The sequence below is a fragment of the Caloenas nicobarica genome, chromosome 2 (genome assembly GCF_036013445.1).
Source record: "Caloenas nicobarica isolate bCalNic1 chromosome 2, bCalNic1.hap1, whole genome shotgun sequence".
NCBI lineage: Eukaryota > Metazoa > Chordata > Aves > Columbiformes > Columbidae > Caloenas > Caloenas nicobarica.
This window is the reverse complement of record NC_088246.1, coordinates 160032775-160051341: the sequence shown is the minus strand read 5'-3', so window position 1 is coordinate 160051341 and position 18567 is coordinate 160032775. Positions and strand designations below refer to the sequence as shown.

Genomic DNA, 18567 nt, shown 5'->3' with positions numbered 1-18567 from the left:
ATCAGTCTAATTGATTGAACACCTTCCACAGTAGTCAGCCACTAATAAGACAAATGAAATGTCTTTTTTATTGTCAAATCTCCATCTCACATTTGCACAGGCAAAATCCTGCAGGGCTTTTCATTTGAGGAGACTGGGTATTTTTTTCTCTTGATGGAGATAAATTGAGGGCCAGCGTCTGTTTTTAAACAGCAGTAAATTAAGCCAGTCTGCTCCTTTGGCTGCGGGTGAGTGGAGAAACAGAGCTGCGCTGGACAGGATTCACACGTAAAACTTGAGTGGGTTGTCAAAAGTTGAACCCAGTTTCCAGAGGACATGTTGTCACTTCGTAATGATTTGAGTGCCTGGGACACTTGGCCTTCACAGACTCCAGGGGACCACAGATCTTTTGCCCTAAAGCCAGTGTCTCTTGCTTCCCTTCCTCTAAAGAACCACATTGCAATCCTTGGTTTCCTAATAGCGGTGTTGATGCTTACCTTTTGACATGGCATAGATGTTTAAAGGGGGCTGAACAAATGTTTAACTTTTCCAATTTACATCAGCAAACCATGTCACAGTTTATGAAAAAAAAAAAAAAGATGGGTTGAAACTATTCTGTGTTTTATGGCTTTTTCCCAAAATCATGACAAATTCAGCTATTTGGAGTACCTCTGTGATGACAAAGTAGGGCATACTCAGCAAATTTGCTTGATTTTGTTTTCTTTGGACCATATTCTTGAGTTGGGGTTGGAGATCGCCCCAACAGGATGGAGCTTGTGGACACCAGCTCTAGAGCATTGTCCATTGCTGATCAAAAGCTGATATGGAGAAAAGGTGAGGACTGAGTTTCTACTGGTGTATATGCCAGTGCCCATCTACATGGTGAAAATCTATGTGTCAGCAAGGCTTCTTTAAGCCCAAATACTCAACATTTGTACTAATACATCCTCTTGTATGCACAGAGGCTCTGGGGCTGAACTTTTAGCCAACATAAATCAAAGTAGCTCCTCTGGGGCATTCTGCTGACTTAGACGAGCCGCAGATCCAGTCCTGGGGTGAGGTAGCAGCTCTGATTATGATGTGTGTGTAAGTTTAATTAGAAAAGACCTCAAGCTGTGTGCATGCTCCAGAGTCCCCACTGAGTTAACCTTTTCACTGGTGTGGCACAAGTTACCTTTTGAGCAAATGCAAATTCTGGAGATCTGGTAGTGACTTTCCTGATTTTCTATTACTTCATGTGCTTCTCCATGGCTTGGTTGCAGAAGGAGGGAAGCAGGAAAAGTACCTAAGAGGTTTCATTTTGCCTGTATTACCTTGAAACGTTATATAATATGTCCAAATGCTTGATCTAACCAAGGAGTAGTTGTTTTACTTCCTAATCTAATAACTTCATGATGCCTGCCTCCTCTTAGCTTTGCTCTAGCTTGACTGTGCAAATGCCATTTAATTGTATTCTTGTGAAAACTAAAGGCCAGTAGCTTTGCCAAGGATGGCTAATTTTATAATGTACCATGCCAGAATTAATCTTGACTGCAAAGATAAGGCGGATGGTTTATAGTTGGCAATTATGGTCATATAACAACTGTTGTATAGGGTGGTTATAGGCTATGAAGGTCTTGTAACTATTGTTCATTGCCTAAAGAGGCAGGTGTTTGCTGTAGTCAAGACAGAAGAGTGAAGGGGCAAATGGGAATGAAAGTGGGCAAGAGAGAGGAGGTAAATAGTACCAAAAAACGGGATGACAGCGAATGAAAACAAGTAGTGTGAAAGCTTGAGAATGTCATGGGAGTGACATACAGGTGGAGCAGGGAAAGAAGAGGAATGGATATGGCCAACAAGAAGAGGGAGGCTATGGAGAAGAAATAAACTGATGGGAGAAATAGGCCAGTGAGTACAGAATTCTATCTGAAATTCAGTGTAGTCAGAGAAGATTTGGTTTTCTTTTGAAGGATATTTTCTTCTCTGTGTTTAGAACATGTACTGCCTATTGGCACAGTAAGAAAAGCAACTTCGTTACCCAGTAGATGTGGTGATGCTTACCCAAGTCTTTTTTCCTTGGGACAGGCTCTTTTAAGCTGAGAGCTGTTTTTCTGTAAAGATAAATAAAACATTGCCAGGTTTATAGTTCTGCCACTGCTACACAGCCAGGAAGTCAGGAGGTCTTCAGGACTCAGAAACATCTTCAGCCTCAGTGTGAGCACTTGAAGCTGGTGACTTGTAGTTTTGCAAAGCAAGTGACAGCCAACAGTAAATGAGGTAGCGAGTCTGGAAGTGGAATGGTTACTTGCAAGACCTGCAAACACATAACAAATAGCTATTAATCTGTATTGGGTTTACGAGGCAAGGTTTTAGCTGTCAGGGGCTGCAGGGGTGCCTTCCGTGACATCAGGTGCTGCCCCTTGTTGGACAGAGCCAGCTTCGGCTGGCTCCAAGATGGACCTGCTGCTGACCAAGGCTGAGCCCATCAATGCTGCTGGTGGCACCTCTGTGTTAACATAGTTAAGAAACAGCAGCTGGGAGAGAGGAGTGAGAAAATGTGAGAGAAACAGCCCTGCACACAACAAGGTCAGTGAAGAAAGGGGGAGGAGGTGTTGTATGCACAGGAACAGAGATTCCCCTGCAGCCTGTGGTGAAGACCATGGTAATGTAGGTTGTTGCCCTGCAGCCCGTGGAGGTACATGGTGGAGCAGAGATCCCCTTGCAGCCCGTGGAGTACCCCATGTCAGAGAAAGGTCCTGGCAGGACTTGTGGCCCACGGAGAGGAGCCCACGCTGGAACAAGTTTTCTGGCAGGACCAGGGGCCCGTGGGGGACCCACACTGGTGCAGTCTACTCCTGAAGGACTGCACCCCGTGGAAGGGACCCACGCTGGAGCAGTTCTTGAAGAACTGCAACCCATGGGACCCATGTTGGAGCAGTTCAATGAAAGACTATATCCTGTGGGAGGGACCCCATGCTGGAGCAGAAGAAGAGCATGAGGAGGAAGGAGCAGCAGACATGATGTGTTATGGACTGACCACAACCCCCATTCCCCATCCCCCTGCACTGGATGAGGAGGAGGGTGGTAGAAGACTTGGGAATGAAGGAGTGAAGTTGAGCCTGGAAAGAAGGGAGGAGTTCGGGGGAAGGGGTTTTTATTTTTACCTTTGTTTCTTACTATCTTACTCTGTTATTAATTGGCAATAAATTCAAGTAATCTTCCCCAAGCTGAGTCTGTTTTGCCCATGATGGTAACCGTTGAACAGTCTCCCTGTCTTTATCTCAAGCCACAAGTTTTTCCATCCTGCTTTTTCCCCCAGTCCTGTTGATGGAGAGGAAGTGTGAGAGTGACTTCATCACCAGCCGAGGTCAGCCCACCACATGATTATATATATTGATTTCCAGAAATCGGCAGTTGAGAAAATTTGACTTCCACAAAACTGTGCTAAGGTCCTTCCTGAGACCCCAAACTTGAGCCTGTGTCTGCAACTCCAATCCCAAACTAAGGAGCGCGAGATGATATACTGGAAGTACAGGGCATGCATGGGAGGGGCAGCGCAATTGAAGGTCATTATGTCTTATAGACAGGAGCTCCACTGAACCCTCAGCAGTGCTGCTCCTTAAGTAAACTTCAAAGCTTGCAAGTGAAGCTGAAACTTAAATCCTTATGGGACTGGTTCTGGAGGATCTTAGCCAGGGTTTTGTCCAAAACAGTTCTCAATAATCCTCCTACCGGGTTTTCTCACTTGTTGAACAGATTAATAATTTTCCAGATAACACGGCCTTTTCTGGGGGGGCTTTGGTCTGATCTATATTCTTCATGACTAGGCGCTCTCCCTCTCTATGATCCATATCTGGAAGGTGCAGATGGTAGTTCATGTCAGAGAAGAATTGTGAATAGCCATGGATCATCTCACATTATTCTGTGTCATTTATATAGCTCTGGCCACTGTGGGGTCTTGGATTACAGTGGAGGTTCTCGGGTATAAAAACTGTGCAAATGATGATTAGAACTGCTCAGAAATATCATATGAAGTATTTTGTCAGTGATTTCTTGAGCTACTTTGTATGGAGGAGTTCAGGGATGAAATAATATGAAAAACACCTGATTACGATACTAATATAGTATAGTCGACGCTGTTTTCCACCCAGCAAAAGAAAAACGGTGAGGTTTGAAGAAGTTCTGGTAAGTGGCTTCCCATTTCTTCCCACTCAGTTTGACTGTTCCTGCTGGCTGGGAATAAAAAACTGAAGTGATGGATTGTTCTGATTATGCCTAGTCAGGTACATTAAATGGTGTCTCACTCTGCTGCCTCCTGCAATCTTGCTGCTTGCTGTGCTTATCAGGGCTGACATGGAAAAGGTAGATGTCTGTAAACAATAAAGAAATAAAAGGGGAGGTGAAAGATCTCAGAGTGGTCTCAGAAAAAAAGAATTTGTTGCAAACTGGAAATGTGTGGAGATTAAACCGAACCACTTTTGGAATAACTAATTGGGATTTGCCTGTCAGCTTCAAGACTCAGTAGCAGACATGAACCCCATCCGGCTTTCATTTGTTGGAGAGATGCTTGCAGTATACAGAAAGTTTCTTTTTAGCATCCATCTGTTTAACGCTAACATGGAGCCGAGCTCAAACGCTTGTCTCGAGTAAGACCATGCACTCGTGTGTACTTGAGTTATAGTGCTGTGACTCCATAGTCATCAAGAAAGATTATTTTCATCAGTATGAGACAAAATAAGATCCCATGGATTTTTAGTACTGTGAACAAAAAACAAGTAGGTTAGTGATGCAGTACTTTATTTCAAGTTTTGTGTCAGTGCTGTCTACAATATCCATCTAAAATTATATGAAATACTATCTAAAGTCTGTACAAATGGAGCATTGGATTTCTGTGTTTCTGTATCTAAATTTGGGTTGTTGATGTACAAGAAAATTGAATTAAAGCTGGAAAGGTGCAAAATGCTATGAAAGTGAAGCTGTCTACTGCAACAGACTAGCAGTGGCTGATTTATTCATCCTAGGGAAAAAAAAATACAGGCTGGTGAGATATGGCTGATCTTTATTAATCTATGGAAGCAGGGAAGACAAACTGGGAGGATTGCTGTTTGAGCCAAGGACTTTACTTTTATGAGAACAAACAGACCTTCAATGAATCTTGGTTGAAAATAGGACGACTTTTAGCTGTCAGAGCAGTTAGTTTACGGACAGCCTTACAGCTTGATTAGTGCAGAAAGATGTCCCAACTGAAGTGGACCTCCGTCTTTTTAGGAAGGAGAGATTCACTGCATATGAACTGAAGTTCTGGGTTTAATTTCTCTTAGGTGCAAGTTCCTAAAATACCTGACTTACCTTGGACAGTTTCTGCTGGCTGGAACAGCATCCCATGAGAAACATCTCTGGTTTTGTCTTGGTGGGGAAAGGTGCTGACAGTCTCTACGCTCCGGGTGTGCGCTTGCTTCTTTCAGATAAAAGCCACTATCAGAAAAAAAAGATGAGGTGGCTTCATTTGAAAGTGCCAACCCAGTGAGTTAGACTGGTCTAACTTCAGCAATGTAATTACCTTGATACTGCAATTCCAGCAAATCTTCCCACAGACAACCCTGAACAAGGTTGCAAAACTTTGACCTTCACATTTTAGCTCAGCTCTTCTGTCTTCAAAGTGCAAGGATAAAAGTACCTCAAAGTTAGTACAGGCTCAATGGAAAATTGAACAGGACAGTAGAGTTGGGCAATATATTTCCATTAACTTTCTTCGTTTCAACTTCCAAAAATGCTTTCTCAATCAGAACTGAACTTCTTCTTTCACAGTAGTTTTGGATGAATTATTTCAGTTTTTCAAAGGCAATTGACAGAATACAGTTAAAATTTGTAAAGGAAAATTGGGAATTCTCTTTTTGCTTGTATTTTCAGGCATAAGCCTATTTTGAGAATAAGAGTAACAGAAATAAAAAAATGTACATTGGTAAAATAAGCTCAGTCCAAAGCATTTGAACAAAATGTTTTCTTGGTGGTTTGGCTTTTTGTTTGTTTGTTTTTAATGAAATACATGTACTGCTTTGATGAAATCTATCTATAAATCCAACTGAATCACTGTTCAGTCTGTATGTGATGTAATGAGAGAAATTGTGATGGACTCCGCTTGCTTTGGCTGTTAGATCACTGAAGCCAGGTTTCAGCTAATAAAGCTGCTGGAAAATTAGAGTGTCTGCAGGGAAAATAGCCTTGGCCAAAACTACAGCCAGCCAGAGTCAGAAGATGTGTTTGGGAGTGGGTTTTTTTCAGAGGAGTATACAATAAGTGCTGTAACTGATGTAAAGGAGTCTATGATTGCAAAGATCTAGAAGCAGGAAAACTTTTGTCCATCTAGCTAATTCCTTATCGTGATTGTTAAGGGACAGAGAGCGACAAGCAAAGGAGAGGGAAGAGGAATTGGTGGTTCCTCCACACTTGACTGTTCACCTGCCAAGACAGAAACTACCCTGGAATAAGTGCTTTTGTACCTGTGCAACTTTGTCTAAATCAGAGCTTGTACCACTTTATCTGTATTAGTAAAAGTATTGTCTCCTAATTGATTCGCTGGCATGTTTTTCTAGCAGCGACCGAAGTTGAGCACAGTTGGAATTGCTGACCCTGCTTTTATCTGCCCTTTTGGATGAGGGAAGACCTGGTTTCTCAAACAGCATAAAGGACAATCTGCTTAAAATATCATGTGCCTTTTAGTGTTTTCTAAAAGTTTGAAATATATATATATATATTTTTTTTTCTTCTGCATGGCAACAATCTGCAATACATATGGCATGAAATAAAAACAGGTGAGCAAACTCATGGCAAGCTGTCTGTGCTCTTCCAAGTCTCTTAGTTGCATAGAGAGGAGAGTCATTGAGGCAAAATGCAATTGCTTCAGTTAAAACACTGTTGACCCACTTCCCTCAATGTCGCCCTGCGTTTCTTGCTGGATGTGCTGAACTTTACCATTTGAAGTCACGCTGATCTGCAAACAGAGCTCTGTGGACTGCAGTGAGCAGTGACATCCCAGGTTTGGAGGATGCCGTTACTATGTCAGGAATGATTTGTGCCTCATGTTTTGAGCCACTCTGCTGCTCGCCAGCCTTGGCTGGTGCTTGTTGAGCAGAGTTTTGTTCAGATCGAGCTTCTCAAGCCCTGGCAATGTCGGACTTAGAGCAGTCTCAGGCATTCATCAGATCTGAGAGCAGAATCCTGTTCACCCTGTGAAGGCTCAGACTTGATACATTTTTAGTTTGAAAAGAACTAACACCTTGAACAATGAGAAATCAGAAATTTCTCATAGTGCTTTTCTGTCATCAGAGCATAGTGAAGGAAGAAGAAACCCGTTCATTTTTGCCCTCTTGTTCAGATGTGAGCCGCTACGCTTCTTCCCGATGTATTTTCCCCCCGATCCCTCAGAATGCTGTTTGGATCATCCTGCCAACTCTGCAGGTGGTGAGTCCTTAATCTTTCTCCCTCATGGAGATGTCTCAGATCATTGTCAATAAACTGGGAGCATCAAAATCAGCTATAGAAAACTGTTAAAATTGCCCAAGAAGGCCATTAATAGAAAGGATTGAGGAAAAATAAAGCATATTGCAGTTGCATATGTGCAAAGGAGGCTTTGAAATATAAAGAAAGGACAGCATCAGGAGTAGTTTGCTATACAATGAAGACATACCTAGGGGATATTTTGCATTCTAGAGAACACATAACCCTGCTGCCATGGTCCTGTATCTACAAGGACGGCGCACAACTCTAGCAAAGATCCTGAAAGTTTCTGAAGAGCAAGACGGATCTCAAAGAAGTGCAATAAAAGTGATCATATAAGGAGCTGCTTCTGAGAAAACATTTAGAATCTCAGTCCAGTTATATGTTGTAAAACACCCATTGTCTTCCTTGCAGCAGGACTCTGCCTCAAAGAGCTCTGTTTATAGCTAATGCTAACTAAGGGATGAAGCTGTGATTATCTACAAGAAGTGTAAAGGAGCAAGTAATGATGGAGAGAAATGGGGTGTGTTGGATTAAGGGCTATAAAAGAACACTGTGATAAAAGACAGCATAGAAAAATACAGGCTGTGCATCAAAAAAAGCTTCCTAATAGCTGAATCTGCTAGACAGGGGAATAATTTCCTAAGGGAGAGAGCAGAAACCCTGTTATTTCAATCATTTAAACAAAACTGGACAAAGCCCTGGAGAATATATTGTAGGGAACAATCACATGCTGGCCTCCAGGAATGGATAACATGACTTGATAAGTCTTTTCCGAGTGGTTGCTACGATTCTCCACAGATTGAGAACTTCTTCGGGGCGTGATTTGTCTTGGGACTAGATGTGATGTGGGCCTCAGGTCAATCCTCTGTTTCAGAGAACAAAATGGAGAGGAGAAAGTGGACGAAATGTGTCCAGGGGCAGTCAGAAATAGAGAGCAACAGGAAAATGTTGACTCAGAAGTGCTACAGGGCTTTGTGCAGTCACGTATCTCAGTGCCAAAGAGATATAAAACACACTCTGGTCCAGATGCAAAGGTTTTATGCTTAGTTGGTGGTGTGCAGGCTCCAGAAAACCTGATCATTTGAGCTTGCTACGAAGTTCCCAAGATACATGAACCCAAAGAGTCACAGTCATCCTGCTTCTCCTTGGACTTTGTTTTTCTTGCTGTTACAAGAATCCAGCTTGTTGACTGATCTGTCTTGCTGCGTCCCTGTGATGCACACATGCTCTCCTGGAGGTGTGCCTGGCTGACGATTTGTACCACTGTTGATTTCTTCAGAAAGGTGGCCAGGCTCAGCTGCAGTCCAGGGAACTGTCAACTACTGCCCAGCTGGAAATCCAGAGAAGAGCAGCAGTTGGTTTCGGGAAGAGTTGAGAAATGTTATGCCAGAAACATGGCCCAAATCACTGTTCTTTTCAGTGCCAGTCTCCTCACAGAGCTGGAGAGGAACCCTGTCTGTCTTCCCAGACTCTTTTCTGAAGCAGAGGAAATCGCAGAGATGGGTAGAGGTAGTGTTGTCATGTCTGGACAAAATTAACTGGCAAGTGTTGGCATCCTTGATTTCCTGGGGGGTGGTACACCAGGTGTACCTCGGATGCTCCGTCGTTCAAAAGTTCTGCCAGTAATCACAGACATCTCTTACCTAAGCAGTAAGAGGCTGTCAAAGTTGAACAAGAGGAGGTTTGAGATTATCAGATCTTCTGTGTCATACAGATGGACAGGAAGTTTGTCAGTGGTTTCACATGGCTATTTGGAAATTTCCACTTTCCTTCATTTACTGACATTTTTTAGTGACAATGGAGAAGGTTCATGTGAAAAAGAAAAAAGAGAACAATGAACTCAAACAAATGTAGAATTGTCAAATATTTAGGGTTTTTTTAAAGCCATTTTTTGGAAAGTTTTGTCACTTGCTAGAAACAAGAGCAGCAGCAGCGGTAGTCAAACCTGGTTTCCTGTCAATTCCAAAATACCCTCCAGTTCTCTTGAACTCTGATCTGCATCCTCACCTTCACATCCTATTCCTTCATTTCTCTCCCATGCCCCTGTGTCTCACTGCACCTTGCAGGACCCCCGACTCCTGTTTCTTTCCTGTAACTGGTCAGAGAAAGAGCTGATCACATTGCAACTGAGTGTGCGCTATGTATGTGTTGATTTTTTGGCCCTTTTGTCTGTATACACAAATTAGCCAGATGGCAGGCCAAGCAGAACAGATAACTATCAAGTTCACATTACAGCTTCTTCTAAGTGGTGGAAATTGGTGGGCAGTTTCAAAGATTTTGGGGAGGAAAGACAGATGGGCAGAGATACAGATATAGGTGGCTCATCCTTATAAAGAAATGAGAATAAAAGCAGAACTATTCAGAAAAAGAGAAGTTTCTTATGGCTCAGTTTAAACTTGTAAACCTATTCTTTCATGCAGTAACCCAGTGAGTATTTGAAAGGGCCAAATGTTGTGACCAAATCTGTGCTTCCTCATTAGGCAGAAGCAATATCTCTGGTGTAGTTACATGGCACCTTTCATCCAGGTACATTAGCATCCATGATGTGCTCTTGATTTCCTTACATGAGAATGCATTTGTCCTGGTAAATGAGTAACTACTAATTAGATTAAATACCTCCCTGATCCTGACTGAAACCTCTTTCGTCTGCACCATGAAGGCCATGTTGTTTCTTCTCCCTGCTGAAAGCAAGAGCTGCAAATCCAGCGGAGAGACAGCCTGTTCTTGTGGCAGTTTCTCTGATGTAGGTGAACCCCTGAAGTGAAGTGTGTGACATCGGGAAGATGTTTTAATCTGAATTACGTTTGCTCATCTGAGTAACAGGTGCCGTTATCCTCTTTTCATTATCTCACGGCCAGGGCTGCTGCCAACATGCGTAAGAAAGGTTTGAGTCATGGGATGGAGTAGTTAATGTCTTTCTAGAGGCTGCTGTCAGAGACGACCAGGCCCAAATGTCCATCATGGGGAAGAATGATATGTAGATGAATGAGGGGAGTAACCTACTCCTGAGAGAAATAAAGCATCCCTCATGAATAGCACAGTGTTGTTTCAAGATCCAAGACATCTAAAAGCTGTTGTACATTGAATGTGAACGTGAATGAGGCTCAGCCTCTCTGCAGCTACACACTGACCTGAACACCCCCTATAAATAACTTACCAGCGCCATATTTCATTTTTATTTTTTAACACGTACCATGTATTTGGCCTGGTACCGATGCACATCTAGAGGTAAACCTCTCCCAGTCTCTGACACAACTTGGTGTAGAAAAACACCCTTTGCTTTGCACCACACAAGCTCCATCTGTGCTACTAAGTACAGCAGGATCTGTGTTTTGTAGGACATGGAGGCCATCAGAGATGTCATGGAGAATGCCAGTAACAGCTAAACACAAGTAACTGCCCCAAAGTGGTGCTGCAGTGGTCTCTGGCCAGTGTCAACCTCCATGGGTTGACCAGGCATGGACTTTGGGACAGTGGTGGTTGGTCCAAGGTAAAGCCATGATGGGAACTGCGCTAATGATTTAAGAGTGTGGACAATCATGGGTTGGTGGTAGAATCCATCCCTTGTCCCAGTTTAGTTTGCTGGAGTAGGTATCACTTTGCAGTATTGGAGTTGGTTCTTATGTAGATGCAACACATTGAAAGTATTCAGGATTTTTTTCCCATAATGTTTTATTTTTCTTATGGATTTACTTATTCTGGGCAGTCTGCATCATTGCAATAGCATGGGACGATTTATTGAGACCCTTTTTGTCCCAGAAGCAAAGTGTTATTCAAGAGTGTTTGTGTTGGAGGACAAGACAGACTTTATGGGCTTGTCTATACCCTGCAGCTGAACGTGGTGCAAAGATCATTGATGTAAATCTAAGCAAGCTGGTCTGTCCACATGAGGCTCTAAAGTGCCAGAGATACTTGCTTAGGGCATGCATGCAGGCATTTTTGGTGATAAAATGTCTATAAAATCATGAGTGACACAAAGAAAGGGAATAGGGAATGGTTGTTCCTGCTCTCTTCTATAGAGAAGGTGGGGACATCAGATGATAGTAATGGGAGAGAATTAAAGAGGCAATGATGATTTTTTAAAGAACACACCGTTCTATGGACCTTCTTGCTACAGGATGTTGCTGTTGCTAAAAGTTTATACACATTCAATGCACAATGCCCAAGATCATGGAAGAGAACTCCATTGTGTTACTAGAACAAGTGAAACCATATCTGACTCCCTGAGCTCCAAATGATGAAGCTGGGTACATGAATACTTGGGAAAAATGTCACATGCAATTATACCATTCCTATACTCTTCCCCAGCCATCTGCTTGTGGGTCACTGCTGGATTCAGGGTAGCTGTGTGCTGTGTTCCAATGCATGCTGTGGTTGTGGTACTCTGGCACAAAATCAGTTTAGAAGTGAGAGAAAGCTCTTTGGCTTGTTGTCCCAAATGGGCCTCACATAGATTGTAATGAGGAGATTCTCTCTGTGTCTCATCTGAAAGATACCATGGAAAAATAAGCTTTGAAGGAGGCCGAGTGGGTTTTCCCCAGACATTCATAGCTACATTCTGGCAGACAAGAACACAGTATACTCTTTTTCCCTAGAATCACAGGAAGATGCACATGACCCTTAAGAGTTTCTCATCAGAGAATGGACAAGGCATGGAAAAATCAAAGGCAGGGAAGACCTCAACAGAATACTTGTTTAGTGTAAGCCCTCCTGGTCTGACCCTTTGTCTCCCCTGCTTACACCTTCTTGCAACTCTGCTTGATGTCTGTAGCCCAGCCCTTCCATAACTGGGAAGAGATTACTTTTGCAGTGCATTGGTGCTCTGCAGTCCAGAATTGGAGTAATACTCTGAGACATCACATTTATTCATGCCAAACTATTCTTCTTGTTGCCAACCCAGATGAGCTCTGTCGTGAAAGCCTAAGCAGCTGGGAAGTATTATAAAAGAAAGAGAGAATACTAATGATATAACTTCCAATCAAGGTGAAAGTAATTTAGACTGTCCATCATTCAGGTTATATCTCATTAGATATTAGATAAACCTGCCTGCTGTGGTCATGTCGCTGTATTGTGGGACCTCAGCAAAGTGGTTAGTAGGCTAGAGTAGTATAGGTGGTATTACCTAATATTATTTACCTAGATGTGGTCCAATGTAAAACTCTGTCTATACCTTTCTCACTGTTATCTCAGCCCCAGGGCTTGTTGGGGGATGCATTTGCTATACCTAATTTTAAGGTCTTCTGTTTGATCTTTCTTCTTCACCCCAGAAGAGTGAGAAATACCAATGTCATGTTTAACCTTTCTCTTTAAGCCTTGTTTTTCTTATGGTTCATGCGGAGTCATCTCTTTATACTCCTCTAAAACAAAGTGGCATTCATGTAGAGAAATTTAGGCTGGATTTTGGTAGTTGAAATCTGCTACCAAGGCAGTTGCTTCTGCCTTTACTTGACATAAGTAAAACCCAGGTACCTGGAGACTGACCCTGTGCACTTTCTGGTGTTAATGATCCTCTCTGCTCCCCTTCCTCTGGCAATTACTGACCTTCTCATTCCTCCCAGAGGCAGCCTCTGATGTTAAGATGGCAGTGGTTTGTTCTAAATTTGAGATTTGCTGAGTTTCAGAGAACTTGCACTGCTGGAGTTTACTTTCATGTATTGCTCTCTGTATGGCTGGAGAGATTCTGTAATGCTTAAGTAATGGAGAGTTAAGTCTTTCTTTGGTGTATTTTGAAACCCCCACTTCAGAGTGCTGAACACAATGACTAAGGTGCCTATTCCTTAAAGACATGTTGCACTATAGAAATATAGGACTCTGATCCCTTATCCATGAATCTATTTGTAAGGTCTTATTCCAGCTTCATGAATAACATCTTTTTTTTTTTTTTTTTTACCACAGATTTATGGTGAAAATACAGTAAAAGACATTTCTCTGATATTGTGGAAAGCACGTGTGACATGGAGCAGAATAGAAAACAGAATTTCTGGATATTCTGTCTACCTATAGGAACTGCTGAGAAAATATAACCTGTTGCTGTCTGTACATTCCTGTCTGTAAAAAAGGGATATAGATATATTCCTATTCTATGGAAGAGCTGTGAGTCCCAAACTCTGTGACAAATCCCAGAAATTCAATTGTGAAATAGTGTGTAAGCATATAATGTTAATATTTTACAATCTCCCTAATCTGTCTATGTGGATATCTTTAGCGGGAAGGACGTAGTGATATCAAAAGAAATCTTTTTTCACCCCAACCATTTCCTCTATAACCCAAAGTGAAAGCTGTTTCCACCAACTGCCATCTCTGCAACCATCTGGAAAATCACATTTTTTGAAGTTTTCCTTCTTTTTATCAGCTGTAACTAAGGCTATAAAATGGGAAGATGTCCCTGGTTTAATTAACACCCCTGTAGTTCAAAAGCTGATCTTAGTAATGAGAGGCAATTATAGCCTTTATTGAGGGACTGTCAGGTGGAACTAACCCAGCATCAATCTATTGAAGACTCTTCTCTTTCCAGGTAATTTGGAAACTGCTTTTTATGATGAACAGGCTACCTGGTGCAATGCAACAGGTGAATCTCTTTGGTTTGTAACCTGAAAAGAACTTCCTATTTTGATTTATGTACCTCTTTTCTAAAGAGATTTTTTTCACCCCATCCACCTGCTAACAACTCACAACTGAGCTAAGGCAATACCGGTTGCTTTTTGAAGGGCATTCTGGCCAGTTTCCTTGTTTTATTTTTCTTGTCCACTGTTGCTTTTGATTTTGAAATTCGCCTGCTGTTCATATTTTTGTTCTAGCAAAACTGCAGACTCTGTGGTGTGCCCACATCCTGAGGGTTATGCAGAGTTCTAGTCTCTGCACCTCAAAAATTATGTGATAGAGCTAGAGAAGGCTGAGAGACAGATATTGAAATGATCAAGGGAATGTGATTTCTGTTATAGGAGCTAAAAAGGCGGTGGCTCCTGTTCAGGCAGGAGAAAACCGAGGGCAGAGATAAAGCTGAGTTTAGCTGAAGTCATGAAAGTAGTAGGTAAGGTAGATGTAGAACTTTAATACTGGAGTTAAGGGGCACTAGCTGAAACAAGGAGATCTGCTTGAAATTATGAAATACATTTCTAGATGGCAGATAGTGAACTCCTGGAATCTGTTGCCACAGGAGATTAAGGAGGTGGGCAGTGTCAACAGTTTCAAAGGAAGGACTGGACAAATTCAGAGCAGCAGGTCCATGGCCTGAGTCTAAAGGTGATGGGTAGGGCTGAGGCAGTACAAGGAGAATGGTCCTGCTCCACCAGTATCTCAGGTGCTGTCTGACCTCCAGCTTCTGATCCATAAGACCGTGGGTCTGCTGTACGCCCTGTGCTTCATCTGCCATCCCTCTATGCATATTCTGATATCTCACGGGCCTCAAATGATGCTAGATGCTTCTTTCTGGAAAGCTGATTTAAACTCCCAGTGCCTACAATGCAGGCAACTACACTGAAGCTAGTCACTGAGCATGGAGCTCTACTCATAATTAAGATGCCTACAATTGGCTGTTTGCATGCAGTTGCCTACCTGTGCAGAAGGTGTCTAAATTCTTCTGCAGTCAAGAGATGTCTAGTAAGTCTAATGGGGACCTAATGAATACGGTCAATGGACAGTCAGTACTGCCATTTCATCTTGCCACAAGGTAGACAAGTGTTGGGATGGTCAGTTAAATAACTCACTGCTGGCTGTTTTCATTCAGTCTTTGTTGACTATAATGGGAGCTTGGACATCTAGGACACATACAGATACCAAAATTTAGGTATATTAATCTTGAACTGAATTCTGTCCCAAGATTTCTATTATAAGGACCACAGAGAAATAGGTGTCTCCCGAGAATAACTCATTGACCTGTTTTAGACACCTAGGCATAGATGAGAGGAGCTGCACTTGTGAAGTGCATATTTCTATTCATTGACTTTAAGGGGAGTCTAGAAAGTGGTACCCACATGGTTAATGCACACCATGGGCTGGTGGGTCCCAGCCATCCCATTTTGGATACTTTGGTACCGTCACTTAGAATCTTAGCTGTAAGAAAAGTAGATTTTCAAAGCTGTGCGATGTGAAAAAGTGAAATTATAATTTCAAAACAGACTTCCCCACACTTATGGTTTGATTCAGAATAAAGGTTTAGCCATGATTTTACTGTTTGTAAACTATGCTTTGAAACGTGCCACAGCATCTGTCCTGGATTAGTTTAACATCCTGACACAAAGGCCTTTGCCAGACTAGCTGTAAAAGCTGTAAAACTATAAAACAAGATGCTAAGTTTTTTATTCTTCAATAATTAAAGATATAGCAGGCATTAAATCCCTAACGTCCTGTGGTGTTCGAGCAGCAAGTAGCTTTCATAGATTGTCTAAGAGAATGGTTTGTTTACTATGGAAGAGTGTGAAAAGGAGGTTTTTTTGGTCAGTGGGTCTGTGGATGTTGTGAACTCAATGCTGCCAGCAGACACAGAATTTGGATGCCATCAGTGTATTCTGGTTTTGGGACAGGGCAACACCAACTCCTCTAAAAATTCTGTGGGCAAGTTCACCTATTTCCAAAGTTTCTGCTATTGCATGTAATGCAGAATGGATGTAAAATTTCTTTAGCAAATGAACGCAATATGATCTTGTTCAGGAGACTGCACAGTTATTTGAAGTAGGATGGATTGCCCATTCTTTCATCTTCCGCGCCGCTGTGTGTATAACTTTGTCGTTCTGTGTTTTATTTGCTTTGGATACAGGACGTAGGCGATGGGATAGGCAGATTGTGTGACTCCAATGTTCCTGCAGCTTTGGATCTTGCTGCGGCATCAGAGTCTCTGCAATTCCTGTGGCCATCACCTGCCTGGCTGACTGTCCTGTCTTTTCATCCCCCTCCCAGGTTATGGACACGCTGCCCCAGGGACAGACGCGGGGAAGGCCTTTTGCATGTTCTACGCGGTCCTGGGGATCCCACTGACACTCGTCATGTTCCAGAGCTTGGGCGAGCGCATGAACACCTTCGTCAAGTACCTCTTGAAACGCATCAAAAAGTGCTGTGGGATGAGGAGCACCGAGGTCTCCATGGAAAACATGGTCACTGTGGGTTTCTTCTCCTGCATGGGAACACTCTGCATTGGAGCAGCAGCCTTTTCCCAGTATGAGGAATGGAGCTTTTTCCATGCTTACTATTACTGCTTTATAACATTGACTACGATAGGGTTTGGAGACTATGTGGCCCTGCAAACCAAAGGGGCCCTTCAAAAGAAGCCTCTCTACGTGGCTTTTAGCTTTATGTACATTCTGGTGGGGTTGACAGTCATTGGGGCATTTCTAAATCTGGTTGTTCTCAGGTTCTTAACCATGAACAGCGAGGACGAGAGGCGGGATGCCGAGGAACGGGCGTCCCTGGCAGGGAACCGCAACAGCATGATTATCCACATCCAAGAGGACTCCCAGCATGGTCGGCCACGGTACAAGGCCGAAGTAACAGACCTTCAGTCAGTTTGTTCCTGCATGTGTTACAGGTCCCACGAGTACACCAGCCGGGTGGTGTCCCACCAAAATTCGTTCAGCTCGAAGCTGAACCCCCAGTACTTTCACTCCATCTCTTACAAGATCGAGGAGATCTCGCCAAGCACATTAAAAAACAGCCTTTTCCCATCTCCTGTCAGCTCCGTGTCACCTGGGTTGCACAGCTTTACAGATAACCACAGGCTGATGAAAAGGCGAAAGTCCATTTAAAGGGATTTGTCTTCTTTTGCTTTCCTTGTTCTCCCCAGTTCTTCTCCGTTGTTTTGGGGTTTTTTTCTTTTGTTCCTTGAGTGAGACGGAGCGAGGCCAAAGGGAGCAGAGAAAGCCAGTCCTCCTCCGAGACTCAGCTCTTGAGCATGAAGCATGGATTATTTACTGTTCCAGCAAAGTATGCCTTACATTACCCCCTTGGTGGATGTCAGAGGATTCAAGGTGACGTGAAGTGGGTACCAAATCCAAAGTTGCACACACAGCTGGGAGCCTTCATGTGCCGCTGGCACTCCTGACCTAATAAACTATTTTCCTCACGAGCAGGTTGCAGCGTGCGTGCTTGCGTGTGTGTTGGGTGTGCGTGTGCGTGCAGTTCCACAAATAGTGCCATGTGACAAAAAAATTAACGCATCAGGTATTATTATTTTATTTTTTTTTTTCCCTTGAAGCAATTGTGTTCCGGCCTGCTTTAAACTTTTGGATTGCTTCCAAAAGGAATGGGGAGGGTGGGAGGGGAGCCAATTTGATTTGTTTCTTTGTTTATTTTTTGCCAAGACAAGCATGCGCCATAAGCAGCCAATATACCAGGTGTATCATTATAAATTTTTTAATGCTAGATTTTAGATTGTATTGACATTAAAAAAGGCAGGAAAAGATGGATCATTTTAGCTTGCCAGTTCAAAATTAAAAAAAAAAAAATAAAATAACGCATGCACTTTGTAAAACTGGTATGCATAATAAAAACAAGAAAAACTAGCAATGGAATTAATAATCAAAAGCAAATAATCCTATTGATTTAACTATATTTAGTTTTATCATTTTCAACTGTTCCAACAATTTGCAAGTGGAATTCTTAAGGGTGATCAGAAGAATTGTTGGAACTAAAGAGATATTTTGTTATTTTTATTTTATTTATAAAATTATTATTATTATTATTATTATTATTATTATTATTATTATTATTATTATTATTATTATTATTATTATTATTATTATTTTGTGCAGAAATTACCTGCATGAATAAGAATTACATTTTTTGGAATGCTTGGATTAGGATGGGTATAAATAGGTGGATGTATATTTTTTTCTTATATAATAGCGACAGGGCATTCCTTGTTTTAAATAAAAAAATAAAGTTGATTGTCTCTAAATGCTTTTGATTTGTAAATAATGGAAAGCCTTTGTTGGTCTCAGGAAGAATTCAAGGGACAGTATCTTGTGTTTGGCTCACTGGGAACTTGTGAGATTAGATGTGATATTGCTTTTTTGCTAGGCGGAAAGGCAAAAAGCATTTAGCAGTAATGGGCAAAAGCAGTTTTATTTCAGTGTTGGGAGTGATTACGTTGGCAAGTCGTAGTGGAGGCTGTTGAGA

At 42.2% G+C, this 18567-nt stretch overlaps 1 protein-coding gene across 1 annotated transcript in view; it reads left to right on the top strand.

Moving 5' to 3' along the window:
* The window catches only part of KCNK9 (potassium two pore domain channel subfamily K member 9), an 85020-nt gene extending 67825 nt beyond the window's left edge, over positions 1 to 17195 (top strand). The window contains exon 2 of the mRNA XM_065629690.1: positions 16354 to 17195. Coding sequence (XP_065485762.1) covers positions 16354 to 17195 — 842 coding nt within the window. The remainder of the gene's footprint in view (positions 1 to 16353) is intronic.
* The last annotated feature ends 1372 nt before the right edge of the window (positions 17196 to 18567 follow it).